At 50.9% G+C, this 14,926-nt stretch overlaps 1 protein-coding gene and 1 long non-coding RNA gene across 2 annotated transcripts; both read left to right on the top strand.

Moving 5' to 3' along the window:
- The first annotated feature begins 1,953 nt into the window (after positions 1 to 1,953).
- LOC101778055 (leucine-rich repeat receptor-like serine/threonine-protein kinase BAM1) lies at positions 1,954 to 5,970 on the top strand. The gene is made up of 2 exons (XM_004955365.4): positions 1,954 to 4,713; positions 5,099 to 5,970. The coding sequence occupies exons 1-2, from the start codon at positions 2,106 to 2,108 to the stop codon at positions 5,581 to 5,583; spliced, it is 3,093 nt and encodes a 1,030-aa protein (XP_004955422.4). The 5' UTR covers positions 1,954 to 2,105; the 3' UTR covers positions 5,584 to 5,970.
- Positions 5,971 to 11,510: 5,540 nt separating this feature from the next.
- On the top strand, positions 11,511 to 12,804 carry LOC111256288. The gene is made up of 2 exons (XR_002676317.1): positions 11,511 to 12,341; positions 12,437 to 12,804. It is a non-coding gene; the product is annotated as an uncharacterized LOC111256288 (long non-coding RNA).
- The last annotated feature ends 2,122 nt before the right edge of the window (positions 12,805 to 14,926 follow it).

Below are 14,926 nucleotides of genomic sequence, written 5' to 3'. Positions count from 1 at the left end.
AGTGATTGGTCCCGTATCCAGGCTCCCATAACGAGCTTCGCTGTGTTTGGCAGGCTGCACCGAACCTTAGAGGTGTTTGGATACCAGGTACTAAACTTTAAGAATGTCACATCGAATGTTTGGACGCTAATTAGGAGGGCTAAATATGAGCTAATTATAAAACTAACTGCAGAATTCCTATACTAATTCGCGAGACAAATCTATTAAGTCTAATTAATCCATCATTAGCAAATGGTTACTGTAGCACCACATTGTCAAATCATGGACGAATTAGGCTTAATAGATTCGTCTCACGAATTAGACTCCATCTGTGCAATTAGTTTTATAATTAGACTATATTTAATACTCCTAATTAGCATCCAAACATCTGATGTGACAGGTACTAAAGTTTAGGAGGGTGTATCCAAACACCCCCTTAGCCAAGCTTAGCTAATGTAGGGGAGGGATGCTAGCTAGGCTTACTGGAAACAGCAGTGGATTCGCTTCCAGCAATACAGGCTTGCTTAGCCATAGCTCTGCTTTCTCGTCACCTCCCGTAGCTTTCCCATCTCCTCACCTCATCGTACTACTCCGCCTCCTCCGCCGCCGTCTCGTCGCTCCCGTCACAAGGCGCCCCTCGCCGGCCACTCACCTCCAGCCCGCGAGCGATCTCGACGAGCTGCAGCAGAGACGAGCGCCCCAGGTTGTCGAAGCTCACGAACTCCTCGAATTGGGGCTTCTTGGATTCGAGCTAGCTCGCGCACTGGATGGCGTTGGTGTCGTCGATGGTTGCCGTCGATGGCACGGTGCTCATCAGGAACAGAGGCCTAATGGTCCGTATCTTCTCGGCGATGCCCGCCTTGTAGGCATCGACAAAGACGGGCTTAAGCTCCATGAAGCTGTTCACCATGAGGTTATCCACGGGTGGCCGTTGTCGGAGACGACGCAACTCGTCGGAGGGTTGGTGGCATCGTCCTGGAGGCGCGCGACGAGCGGAGCGAGGGCGAGGCCCGGGAGCGCATTGAGGCTCCCGCAGCCCTTTGGGAGGCCGGCCTCAGCGCAGGGGAAGCAGAGCGGGAGGAATCGGATCGGGAGTGCGTCATCCTAGGGCCGCGGGAGGAGGTTCATCACTGGAGCTTGATTCGGCGCTCGACTGAGCCTTGCCGGAGCTGGCAGCTGCGGGGCGCGTCAAGATAGAAGCGAGGACAGGATGTGGAGGAGATAATGGGACATGATGGGTGGAGGTGCCAGGCAGCAGCGCCGCCACCGTCCCGACCTCGGAGTCGATGCCTGCGAACTCCATCTGGTCGTGGAGGTACTTCCACAGCAGTTCCGCCCGGTGCCCCTCGCCCTCCTCCACCTTCAGCGCCCTCCTCCACCACGAACGACGCGGCAGCCGCTCCTCCCCGCCATCACCAGCTTCTTCCGATGGCGGCAGAAGCTGGTGGCTGCGACGGCAACGCAAAGCAGCGGCAGGTGAAATCGGGGATGGATTGGGGAAGAGGAGAGAAGAGAGATGATCGGTGGTAACTCCAATTATAGGAAATGCTTAGTCCTCTATCACATTATGCAGCCAACCAAACAGAAGTATAGCAAACTAGGCTATTTTTAGCCACCCAACCAAATACGAGCAATTTGCGTTGATTTAGCTTGGTGAGGAACTAGCCCTTTCTTTACCAACTTTCTAACTACCTCTAAGTTGCTGACAAGCTACAGCATGCCCTCCATCAAACAGGAGAAAAAGCTTGAACACTATCAACCCAGAAAGAAAGCAACTTTTCACAACACAAGAATCCACAGCAACTAACAAACCACACCTGTCCCATCCCAAAAAAGAAAAGAAACCCCCCACACAATGGCACGAACAAAGCCAACCCAAATCTTGAAACAAAAGACAAGTTTATCATGTGAAAAAGAATTCAGAAAATCCAATAAACACTCACATGCCTTTTTTTTATAGCACTAGCCACTAGCGGCCTCGCGAGTAGGTGTGTGTCAGTGGCAGTGTGTGTGTGTTGCTGTGCCTGTGCGTCCAAGAATGAGCAGCCTATCGTAAAGCTCTCTCCTTTCTCCGACCTCACTCCCTTGTCTCCACTCTCCCGACGGAGGCGGAGCCACGACCTCCAATGGCAATGCCGATGCGCCTCCACTACCTCCTGCTCCCCATCCTCCTCGCCGCCGCTGCCGCGGCGGCGGCGGCGGCCACCGTGAACGCTGACGCGGACGCGCTGCTGGCGGCGAAGGCGGAGCTGGCGGACCCGGCCGGCGCGCTGGCGTCCTGGACGGCGAACGCCACCGCCAGCCCCTGCGCGTGGTCCGGCGTGACGTGCAACGCGCGCGGCGCGGTCATCGGCGTCGACCTTTCCGGCCGCAACCTCTCGGGCCCCGTCCCGGCGGCGCTGTCCCGGCTGCCGCACCTCGCGCGGCTCGACCTCGCCGCGAACGCGTTCTCCGGCCCCATCCCGACGCCGCTGGCCCGGCTCCGGTACCTCACCCACCTCAACCTCTCCAACAACGTGCTCAACGGCACCTTCCCGCCGCCGCTGGCGCGCCTCCGCGCGCTCCGGGTGGTCGACCTCTACAACAACAACCTCACCGGCCCGCTCCCGCTCGGGGTCGCCGCGCTGCCGGCGCTCCGCCACCTCCACCTCGGGGGGAACTTCTTCTCCGGTGAGATCCCGCCCGAGTACGGCACGTGGGGCAGGCTGCAGTACCTCGCCGTCTCCGGGAACGAGCTCTCCGGGAGGATCCCGCCGGAGCTCGGCAACCTCACCAGCCTCCGGGAGCTCTACATTGGATACTACAACAGCTACTCCGGGGGGATACCGCCGGAGCTCGGGAACATGACGGAGCTCGTCCGGCTTGACGCCGCCAACTGCGGGCTCTCCGGCGAGATTCCGCCGGAGCTCGGGAACCTCGCGAACCTCGACACGCTGTTCCTGCAGGTGAACGGGCTCGCCGGCGGCATCCCGCCGGAGCTGGGCCGGCTCAGGAGCCTCAGCTCGCTGGACCTCTCCAACAACGCGCTCACCGGCGAGATTCCGGCGACATTCGCGGCGCTCAAGAACCTCACCCTGCTCAACCTCTTCAGGAACAAGCTCCGGGGGAGCATCCCGGAGCTCGTCGGCGACCTGCCCAGCCTCGAGGTGCTGCAGCTCTGGGAGAACAACTTCACCGGCGGCATCCCGCGCCGCCTTGGCCGCAACGGACGCCTCCAGCTGGTCGACCTCTCCTCCAACAGGCTCACCGGCACCCTGCCGCCGGACCTCTGCGCCGGCGGCAAGCTCGAGACCCTCATCGCGCTCGGCAACTTCCTCTTCGGCTCCATTCCGGAGTCGCTGGGGAAATGCGAGGCGCTCTCCCGCATCCGCCTCGGCGAGAACTACCTCAACGGCTCCATCCCGGAAGGCCTCTTCGAGCTCCCGAATCTGGTGCAGGTCGAGCTCCAGGACAACCTCCTCTCCGGCGGCTTCCCCGCGGTGGCCGGCGCCGCCGCGTCCAACCTTGGGTCCATCACTCTCTCCAACAACCAGCTCACCGGCGCGCTGCCGGCGTCCATCGGGAATTTCTCCGGTCTGCAAAAGTTGCTCCTTGACCAGAACGCGTTCAACGGCGCGGTACCGCCGGAGATTGGGCGGCTGCAGCAGCTGTCCAAGGCTGACCTGAGCGGCAACTCGCTCGACGGCGGCGTGCCGCCGGAGATTGGGAAATGCCGGCTGCTCACATACCTTGACCTCAGCCGGAACAACCTGTCCGGCGAGATACCGCCGGCCATCTCCGGCATGAGGATTCTCAACTACCTGAACCTGTCCCGGAACCACCTCGATGGAGAGATTCCCGCAACCATTGCTGCAATGCAGAGCCTCACGGCCGTGGACTTCTCGTACAACAACCTGTCCGGGCTCGTGCCGGCGACTGGGCAGTTCAGCTACTTCAATGCCACGTCCTTCGTCGGCAACCCGGGCTTGTGCGGGCCGTACCTCGGACCATGCCATTCCGGTGGTGCTGGCACGGACCATGGCGCACGCAGCCATGGTGGCATATCCAATACCTTCAAGCTGCTCATAGTTCTTGGCTTGCTCGTGTGCTCAATTGCGTTTGCCGCCATGGCGATCTTGAAGGCCCGGTCGCTGAAGAAGGCCAGCGAGGCACGAGCGTGGAGGCTCACCGCGTTCCAGCGCCTCGACTTCACCTGCGACGATGTGCTCGATAGTCTGAAGGAGGAGAACATCATAGGAAAAGGTGGAGCTGGGATTGTGTATAAGGGGACAATGCCAGATGGTGAGCATGTTGCAGTGAAGCGGCTTTCGGCGATGAGCCGTGGATCTTCACATGACCATGGGTTCTCTGCGGAGATACAGACGCTTGGGAGGATCCGGCACCGGTACATTGTGAGATTGCTTGGCTTCTGCTCGAACAATGAGACGAACCTCCTGGTGTATGAGTACATGCCGAATGGAAGCCTGGGGGAGCTCCTCCATGGCAAGAAAGGTGGCCACCTCCATTGGGACACTCGGTACAAGATTGCTGTTGAGGCTGCCAAGGGTCTCAGTTACCTACACCATGATTGCTCGCCACCGATCCTACATCGCGATGTGAAATCGAACAACATTCTGCTTGACTCTGATTTTGAAGCGCATGTTGCTGATTTCGGGCTCGCCAAGTTCTTGCAGGACTCAGGCGCATCACAATGTATGTCTGCCATTGCTGGCTCATACGGCTACATTGCTCCAGGTAAAAGATCTATCCTGATGACAGTTTGCAATTTTTTCAGAAGTTTTGGCAGTATAGGAGTTTTTGGTAATTCTCTATTCTAAGTTCATTCTTGCTGTCTGCTGATTAAATTAGGAGTACAGTTATTAATTATTGATTTTGATGCTTAGCGAATAGCGATGCTCTCACAATGCAAATGTGTTGTTAGTTGTTACTAGTTGTCTCCATTTAGTCATGTCTGTCACGTTTAGCTAATGAATATATGTCATTCTGCTTACCCACTGAATTGCTGCTTTATATCTAAAGTTTGTTTCACTTCTTCGGACGTAGAAACTTAGAATTTCCCTCTACACCGAGTAGAGAAGCTCTTTTTTAAAATGAACTAATCCTTCTTTTGGATTTTCAGAGTATGCATATACCCTCAAGGTTGATGAGAAGAGCGATGTCTACAGCTTTGGCGTCGTGCTTCTTGAGCTGGTCACTGGAAAGAAGCCAGTAGGAGAGTTTGGGGACGGTGTGGACATAGTCCAGTGGGTCAAAACGATGACGGACTCGAACAAGGAGCAGGTGATCAAGATCATGGATCCCAGGCTTTCGACTGTGCCGGTGCACGAGGTCATGCACATCTTCTATGTCGCGCTGCTTTGTGTCGAGGAGCAGAGCGTGCAGCGGCCTACAATGCGGGAGGTGGTGCAGATGCTCAGTGAGCTTCCCAAGCCAACTTCGAGGCAAGGAGATGAGCTTCCCAGCGGCGATGATGGTGCCGCGCCCAATCCTCCAGTGTCAGCTGACTCTGTTGAAGCACTGAATGATGAAGCCAAAGAGCACCAGCAGCAGAAACAGCCATCGAGCTCGCAGTCCTCCCCAACTCGAGATCTCATCAGCATCTGAAAACGGTCGAGCTTAACTGTTATCGATCCTTCTTTTGTTGAAAGTTCGGATATTTCAAGTTTAGGGTGTCAAATTTAGGTACCTGTTATTCAGCCATCGTCGATTAGGGTGTGGAATCTTTAGGGTCTGAATTTGTGGTATGGTGTGTGTGTGTGGCTTAATTAGGACATTGTTCTGTATATATCAAGCTTCCTAATGTCCATCCTCCTGTTAGAATTCAGGAGCTTAGTAGGGAGTTAGAAGCCTATGATTATGGAGCAATCATGTTTGATTTGTACAACTGTACTTGTGTTACGGTAAGCAACTCAACATTCATATGTTGTACTGTACTTTGCCCTCACTCAAGTCTCCAGGCAAGAAGAAAGGTGCCTTTGGTTTGTCAGTTAATGCAATGCCTTTCCTTGCTTCACACTGTACAGGAACAGGATGCTACTCCTGATCCCGAACAACTGTTCAATAGTAGTATACCCTAGTAACATTACTAGCTGTCTTTTTCCACAAATGCTTGCCTTGACCTTGATTATCCCACACTTAATGTTTGGTTGGGGTGTGGTTAGGCCTGTGTACGTATGAAATTCAGATATCTTAAAGTATTTAATTACCTGCATCTAAGCTTTAGGATGTGAAATTAGCCCCCTGAATTTCTTTCTAGTGTGGTGCTGTGTCTTAGGACATTGTTGAAGTACACATATCAAGCTCCATGATCTCCATTTTCCTGATAGAACTGAAGAACCATTCATGGAGTTTGGAGCCTAGGACTCTGGGGCAATCACGTTTGTTAACTACTTAAGGTTTGCTTTGTAGTAATTCTGTTAAGGTGAGCACCTGAGGCCTCCATATCTGATGGAACATGAATGCTTTTGGGTACTGTCAGGACTCAGGAACAGAATGCTGCTCCTGAACAACTAACTGTTCAAAAGGCCTACTGTCTTTGTCCACAAATGCTTTGCTTTGACCTTGATTACCACGCATCTAATGGAAATTATCATAAGGTAAATCCTAGCAGCAACTTGCAAGCTGTCACAGCTCACAGCCTATGGTTGCTGACCAGCAGGGAACCAAAGCTTTGAAGTGAAGCGAAAGCAATGGTAGGATCGATCGGCCTATGGTTTGCTCGCGTCCTGACCTGGAGATGCTTCCTTCGCTCATCCCAATCACTTTTTTCTGTTACGCGGTCAAAAAACTATGAGCTGTGAAGGTCGTGCATGGCGCCCACAACCACAAGCACATGCCTGACGCCTCCTCTCTCCAGTGTGACACGGTGTGGACCCACCTGTCATGGGCACTTCCTACTGAACCATCAGCTCTACTTCTGCATCAGACTATCAGAGATAGCCTAGCAGGCTGCAACCCTTGGCATGGTTGTGGTTGCAGGTGTTATACTAGTTCCAACGACGATCCGTCTGGATTTCGAGGTTTCAGATGAATTCAGGTGTTTACAAACATTTGGTTGCAAAACCAGAGTTGGAGAAATCTCCAGTACTAGATCATGAACTTCAACAACCAACTCCGTCTACTTCGGATGCACCAGATCTCCGCGGTCGCGATCGCTAGGAAGCACCGCATGTGTTGGCTCGTACCGGCCTTATCCAATCATTCAGATATGACGCATGTGTCGTTGCGCAATGATCACGGTCCTTTTCGTCATTCTGGATGTTCATATTGTAGCTGTGGCAGAGTAGAAAAAAAAAATTCAGGCCATGTTTAGTTACTCCCAACTTCCAACTTTGACACTATGCAAAAAGAAGATTCCCCATCACATCAAACTTGCGGTACATGCATGGAGTACTAAATGTAGATGAAATTAAAAAGTAATTGCACAGTTTTGTTGTACTTTACGAGACGAATCTTTTGAGCCTAATTAGTCAATATTTGGACAATAATTCACAAATACAAACGAAACGCTACAGTGTGCTACAGTGCTGTAACAGTAATTTGGCACCTCCCAAATTGGCCAACTAAACAAGGCCTCAAGCCAACTGCCAACATACCAGAAATTACTGCTCACCACTGTTAATCCCTAGTACTCAGTACTCTTCTTTTTATGAGTTCTGAGTGCCGGCAGAAACTGATTTGTCAATTGTACATCATGGTAACTACTCTCATCTCATCGATTGACTGCAGATGCTGCTGTGCTGCCTCCATGCTGCAGGCACCAGGCAGGGTATGAACTGATGAAAAGCCATGGCACCAAGCACTTGCTCACTTTTTACAGGAGCATGCCTTGCCTGCATCAGTCTCCACGGAGGAGTACTCAAATCGCACCAGCATTTCACGTCTTTTGGAGCAGTTTCTGATTTTCGACTACACTAGACAGATCTTCGACTGCCGATGTTGTGGCATTCGGCAACAGCATGATCAGAAGGGAAAAAGGTTGGTGACACTGACCAATCCACTTGTTCATGAGTGGTCAGCGTCACATCACTTGCGTGCTTTTGTGCTGTCCAAACTCGATCCAAAGCTGGGTACTTTGTTAGGACAAAGCTTTCGGCGATCATTCGGAATGATTTGGTCTTAACTCTTAAACTGGGTCTTACTTTTCTCAGTGGATTTCACACTCAGATTAGTGTCTTCAACAGCTCCTGCTTGCAGACGGGTGGCAGTTAAACAAATACTCGTGCCAGTTCTGAATCATTGCTTCTCTGGAAGCTCTAAGCTGCAATGTTTGCCAAGGGGCAACCAAAGACTGACAAGAAATTGCTGGAGACAGGTCTATGATTATAATTTTTTTTTTAATATAAGAGAGAGGTCTACGTGGAAGGAGCAATTGATCGAATAGGGACGCACCACCAACCCTAATCATTGCTTCTTCTTTTTTACAAACCGCGCAAGAATTCTATTGATATAGCAGAAAAAATACAAAACTACAGTTCAGGGAGGTGATAGACTGGAAAAAGAAAAGAAAGGAGAAAAAACTGGTCGACTCGTCCGGTTGGATTGGGATGTCAACGCGGATAACCACCCAACTCAAAACCACTAAACCTGATCGGTTGGATTAGGATATCAACGCGGTCGCACCACTCCACTCAAACAGTGACAGCAGAGCACACTACAGCACTCGACTTGCAACAGCGTAGGGCCGAAGCCTTTATCGCGGCACCTCCCGATAGTCTCACGCTCATGTAGTCGCTGAACCTCTGACTCCACGTCGACAAGAATCGAGAGAAACAGGACCGCACCGCACCGCACCGAAAAGACCACCGCCATGCGGGACCCTTCGCCGTAGTGCCATTGCAACATCACACTCCACCCGATAGAGTGATACCACCAAATTCGGACCTCTCGCAGGCTGCCTCGCAGTCGCCACCATGAAAACACAACGCACGGGGGCCTTGCCACATCTGGCGTTGGAATCCATCTTGCTCTTGTCGCCTCGAAGAAACACCACGCGCGGGGGCCTTACCACGTCCGCCACAAACCTGCATGTCACGGATCCGTTTCATATGTCGCCGCCAGAATGGCAGCAATGTTGCCCCGCAACCTAAGGTCTCCATCAAACAACCAAAGCCGCCGCCGCAGGTTGACTTCGCCTCATTGCTCAACCCGCGCACATATCCTCTGCCGCCATGCCAGCAAGCCAAAGAAGTCGCTTGCGCCGTCTTCCGACTACGTACCGCACCAGAGTAGCTCAGCATAGCTGAGCAACCCGTCGCAAGCCTAGTCGTCCCATGACGTCGTTGCTGCAAGCGCTATCCTCGGACGTAGTCCCACGCCGCACTGACAACTGCCAAGCAACGCCAGTCGCGGTCCGCTGCAAGCAACCAACCCAACAACCATGCGGCAACCCCTAGCCGCCACCACAACTACGATCACCTCCACGTGAGCTCAACAACCCCCATCAAGTTTGCTATCTTGCACCATGCCGCCTTGCCGCTTTGCAAGCCCGTCACGGCGGACCGTCGCCACCAGCAGTAGACTGCTATGACTATCGGCGTCACCAGTATTGCCACAAACCGAGTTGTGCCTCTATAAACAACTTCTCCAAGGAGGGCACCGCCATCGCTCGTCTAGAATCTGGATAGGGTTTTCACCCAGAGAACCATATGCAGTAGGGATAAAGCTCCAACATGACATCCCAATGGGGAGAACGACGCCCTAGGACACCGCCGCCATCGTCACAAGCAACATTGCCGGTAAGGGCTTTTGCCGCCGTGCCTCCTCATCCGCTGCAACTGTATGCCCACGCCCCAGGCTCGCCGCCCTGACGTGCCGCCAACCTCAGATCCACCTCGCCACAGGCTCCAAACCCACGTGCGACCTGCCTCCGCGGCAGCGCGCCGCCGCGCCCTTGTTCGTGCTGCTGTGGCGGCCATGGCACCAAGCCACCGCCAGGGCCGTGTTCCACGCCCGCGCCTGCACATTACCGCGGTCGTGTCACTGACAACTCCCGCCGCCGCCATGCCTCCCGCGGCCTACCATGGATGAGCGGCCAGATCCGGCCTGGCCAAGGCGGAGCTGGATCCATCGCCACCTCGGGGCCTCGCATCGTCATCACGACACCTCCTCGTCCACGCCTGATTGCCGCTCGCCGCCATCCTCGCCCACGCGCACAACCACTTCGCGTGACGGACCCCGCCCTGCGCCTAGGAGCATCCGCCGCCGCGCCTGTCAGCGGATCCGCTGACCGGTGGCTAGCCCGTGCAGCCACCACTGCCGCCGAAAGGCCGAGCTACCACCGCCCGCGGCAGCAGCAGTAGCAGCTGAGCCTCTTGCATCTGCAAGCGGCCAATGGAGGCCCCCACTGCCGGAATCGCACGCCGAATGACACGGATCCGTATGCAAGACAAGTGGATCCGGCCTCCCCAGACGTGGATTCAGCCATCCTCGTGCAGCTCGAGCTCCAACAAGAAAATGAAGAAGGGAAGGAAGGGAAGGACACGCGCGGCATCGCTTGACGTCGGCACTGGCCCGACGGCAGTGGCCGAACTGGAGATCTGGCGAGGCCTCGTTTGGGGCGACGGCGTCGCCTCCCGACCGCCCAAGTGAGTCAGAATGGTGAGAGTTAATCATTGCTTCTGTTCCATGTGTTGAGTGGATCAAATTTTGAAAAAGACTAATGCAGTTATGCAGGGCAAAGAACTATGAAGAAAAAAGAAGAATAAACTGAGGGGGTGTTTGGATAATAGGTGCTAAACTTTAGCAGTATCACATCGGATGTTCGGATGCTAATTAGGAGGACTAAGCATGAGGCTAATTATAAAACTAATTGCAGATCCTGTGCTAATTCGTGAGACGAATCTATTAAGCCTAATTAATCCATCATTAGCAAATAGTTACTGTAGCACCACATTGTCAAATCATGGACTAATTAGGCTTAATAGATTCGTCTTGCGAATTAGACTCTATCTGTGCAATTAGTTTTATAATTAGCCTATGTTTAATACTCCTAATTAGCATCCAAACATCCGATATGACAGGTGCTAAACTTTAGTGGGGTGTATCCAAACACCCCCTGAATCTGCAGGCTTTGCATATTTACCTTACATTTGTTTTCTGAAGCACTAACCACCTCAACCGTCGAACTCTGCACTAATAAGATAACACTCTGAAACAGTTTTGATATAAGCAACCACTAAAAAAATTTAGTTTTTCGTTCAAGGAAAAAAAAAAGCTCAAGGGAGATCTGAGAGTACGACCTGAAATTATGTTAAGGGGGTGTTTGGATCCCCGCGCTAAATTTTAGCCCCTGTCACATCGAATGTTTGGACACTAATTAGGAGTATTAAACATAGGCTAATTACAAAATCAATTTCACAACCCCTAGGCTAAATTGCGAGACGAATCTATTAAACCTAATTAGTCCATGATTTGACAGTATGGTGCTACAGTAAACATTTGCTAATGATGGATTAATTAGGCTTAATAGATTCGTCTCGCGATTTAGCCTAGGGGTTCTGCAATTAGTTTTGTAATTAGCTCATGTTTAGTCCTCCTAATTAGCATCCGAATATCCGATGTGACTCGGACTAAACTTTAGCTCCAGATCCAAACACCCCCTTAGTTCCATAGTAGTTCTTTCAGATTGGTTTCCTTGGACTTACTGACTTTGCAAAGGCTCCTACTACATGGTCCGAGAAGAATCTGTGCTTTGGATTCTTCTTGAATCTAGCCAGTCCAAACTGGCGCAGGCATGGCTGTACTGAAACCTTGAGACTTGGGCACTGCACAGCAGCAACACTGAATGCCAGTCAAAATGTTAGGAAACTGAACTTGTAACTCAATGCAGGGTCAAGATGGTAGCCGTCTGGTCTGGAACACATTGAATCCAATCCAAAATGGACCGGGCCCCAAAATATTAAATTGGGTCCAGTTCCTCATGCAAGCCTGATGCCAATGCATGGAAACCCTTGGTCATGCATGCCTCTCATGAGCCCACATGCAGGGAGACATCCAGTGTACTTACTTCCTGATTCCATCCATGGTCCAAGAACTTGTGCTTTGGATCCTGCATAAGGGCAGTAGGGCCCCGTCCTTTCAAAACAAAACAAAAAAAAATCCCCAAGTCCATGGCACCTGCACAGTGCTGCTGCACTCCAACCTAGTGACATGGGCGTTGAGCAGTGAGCTAGCGGCGTTACTGAATGCAGGTCAATGTGTTAGAGGAGTCTGCGTCAGGAGCGCATTGCGGTGTCGGCAAGGAATTGGTGCCCTGGAACACCATATATCGATTCCAATCCACAAAAATGGACCACTTGTTGTTACATATCCTATCATGGTGAATTGGTGACGGTGACGAGTTGCCCTGCAGCTTCATTCAGGTCTGAGAGAGATGCGAGTAAAAGAGTAGCCGCAAATTTTCTCCAAAAATCTAGGGATGTACGTCAACCTAATTCTTTTCAATACAAATGTTCAGGTCGGCATACCCGCAGAGGTGGCAGAGTTCCTAAAAAAAAAAGGGAGCTGCAATTTTCTGGGGCCCAAAGCTGTGCATGCCATAGCAGAGGCCCAGTGCTGTACTATTTTCTGCCATGGGCCTGACAAGACTTGCTATTGAGGTTTTCATGGAAAATAAATGGTGCTCTAGCTAGAATTTGAAGTGCAGAGCCAGGCTTGTTGTGCCACTGCAAGAAAAAGATGAATCCATCACCTTGCAATCTCTATCAAGTACTGTAACATCACGATCTCCCTACCTGAAAGGCTGTAAAACAAAACAAGCATAGTTTATATGTAGATACCACTGTACGAAATTCAGAACAGTTTGATGTTACTCCTATAGTCTAACGCTCAAACTTTTGTCAGTTCCGACATGTCCATTGTGCTACTTTAGACACCAAGCCGCTGATAAACTTTTCTTTGTATTTCTTTTTTCTTGAAGTTTTTTTCAAAGAAAGTTTGCTTTCCTTTTTCTTTTTGCGAATCACTGATAAACTTTGCAAGGCCGAGCTGAGTAGTTGAGAGCTTGAGATAGACCAAAAGGCAAGCGCAGAGCCACAGATTTTCACACCCCTTTCAGCACATTTTCCAGATCGGCAAGATCAAATCCCACTTACGATTCTACCGACGTTTGCAAGTCATCTCATCGTCTTCCAAAGGCACCAGCAGTGTTCATCCTGGAGGGAATAACCGCATGGGCGAGTCCAACTTGAACTTGTCCTCGAGATCTTACGAGCAAGGTCTCATCATTTCACTGAATCTTTCTTGAAGACCATATGTGCCGAGTGCTGAATCAGACATGCATCAACAACATGAACATCAGATAAACCTCCTCTGAAAGTCTGAATACATTGCTCCTTTGACCACTGTCATCAACGAACTAGGATTAGTCATTTGAGCTGAATTGCAAGCTGCGCATGGGCAATTCAATTCAATCCATGTTTGCTTGTCGAGGCTGACGTGTCCATGGCTTTTGCCACATTTCAAACCACTTTGAGATTCCGGAGTTGCGTTGGTCGTTCTAGCCTCTGTTCCCATTCTCAAGGAGATCGTGTGCCATAAAAATAATCGAGGATAAATAGACTTGGAAAAAGTTTGATTTGGACTGCGAGTGCGGTCAAAACGCTGTTAAAATGATGGTGCTAGTCAAAAGTGTAAGCACGATGCCGGCCTGCGATTTTACCTCGTGGCTTAATCTTTGTGCAATGGTATGTCAGCCATGATGACATGGATCTACGGTGGACGGCGAGGGCAGCAACTAATTGCTGCTCAAGAAGAGGCATGCGCTCCCTCGTCATGCTTACCTCGTGGATGGTGTGGCGAGAGTGGAATGCGATTTTTAATCGCACGGAGTCTACAATCAACAAACATGCTCTTTACAAAGCTCAAAGTCAAAGCCGCGATGTGGTGTATGGCTGGTGCAAGACATTTTTCCGCCCTTCTGACGCGTTGTTGATAAGTGTAAGTAATAATTTTTTTCCTCTCGTCGCTTTGGTGTTTTTGTAATTTTCTAGTCTGGAACTCTTTCTTTTTAATATAATCGGCAGCTCTCCTTGCCCGATTCATTTAAAAAAAATTGATGATATGGATCTGGACTGGAAGATACCATTTGGGATTTTTGTGCCAACTAACATTTGGCACTGTAATAGTAATCATGAGTTTGTAAAAAAAAAATGTTTGTGAAAATAAAATTAAGAAGAAAAGGTAAGGCAAAAAAAAGAAAAATAAATTGAATGTATAATCCAATCCAGATCAAGACCTCCCGCTTACTAAACGGGTGCTCTAACCAACTGAGCTACGAAAGCTAGTTGGTAATTCATCAGGTACGAAATTAATGAACATATGTAACCAACACGTGAGTTTAGATTTTTTTTTGAAAAGCTGTGAGTTTAGATGTACAAATTACCTTCAACACATCTTGTGCTTCCACGTAGGAGATGCTCGCCTCTCTTGTTCTGACAGGAAAACAACCCATTTAATTACTTACACCATACATGTTCGATGCTGACGAATGTCGGTATACTCGATCAAATGCATGCATCATGTGTATGGCTACGGAAAAGGATGCCATGTTCAGCTTCTACGTGCAGACCCGAAACTCAAACAGGTCGAACCCAACCTACACTTTCACCTAAATCTAGCCGAGTGAGCGAGTGAGCTAAAGCAGTGACGATCCAGGATTATCCGTTAGGTATATGTGCCGTGCGTGCACGTGGGTTGACAATGCAAACGCTAAGAATTCCTCGAGCCACACGCCCATGATCGTCGTCGAATAATCACCTACTCCATCCACTACGACGCTGCCGTAGTGATGCATGCATGGATGGATAAAAACGCATATGCTTCCTGCTTCGTTCCATGGCTTCTTGCCGGCACCAAGGGCCGTCTCGCGACATGTTCGTGAGTCGTTCGAGCGTCCACGGGCCAAATTAGCTAGCGAAGACACACGTATATATGCTCCACTATTTTG

This window comes from Setaria italica, chromosome II, assembly GCF_000263155.2.
Source record: "Setaria italica strain Yugu1 chromosome II, Setaria_italica_v2.0, whole genome shotgun sequence".
Lineage (NCBI taxonomy): Eukaryota > Viridiplantae > Streptophyta > Magnoliopsida > Poales > Poaceae > Setaria > Setaria italica.
The sequence above is the reverse complement of the archived record's forward strand: the minus strand, read 5'-3'. Positions and strand labels throughout refer to the sequence as shown.

What these genes read in the sequence shown, in the direction of transcription:
- LOC101778055 (XM_004955365.4), top strand. Translation starts at nt 2,106, where the DNA reads ATGGCAATGCCGATGCGCCTCCACTACCTCCTGCTCCCCATCCTCCTC. An exon ending in ATACGGCTACATTGCTCCAG is followed by an intron (nt 4,714 to 5,098) that starts GTAAAAGATCTA and finishes TTGGATTTTCAG; the next exon opens with AGTATGCATATACCCTCAAG.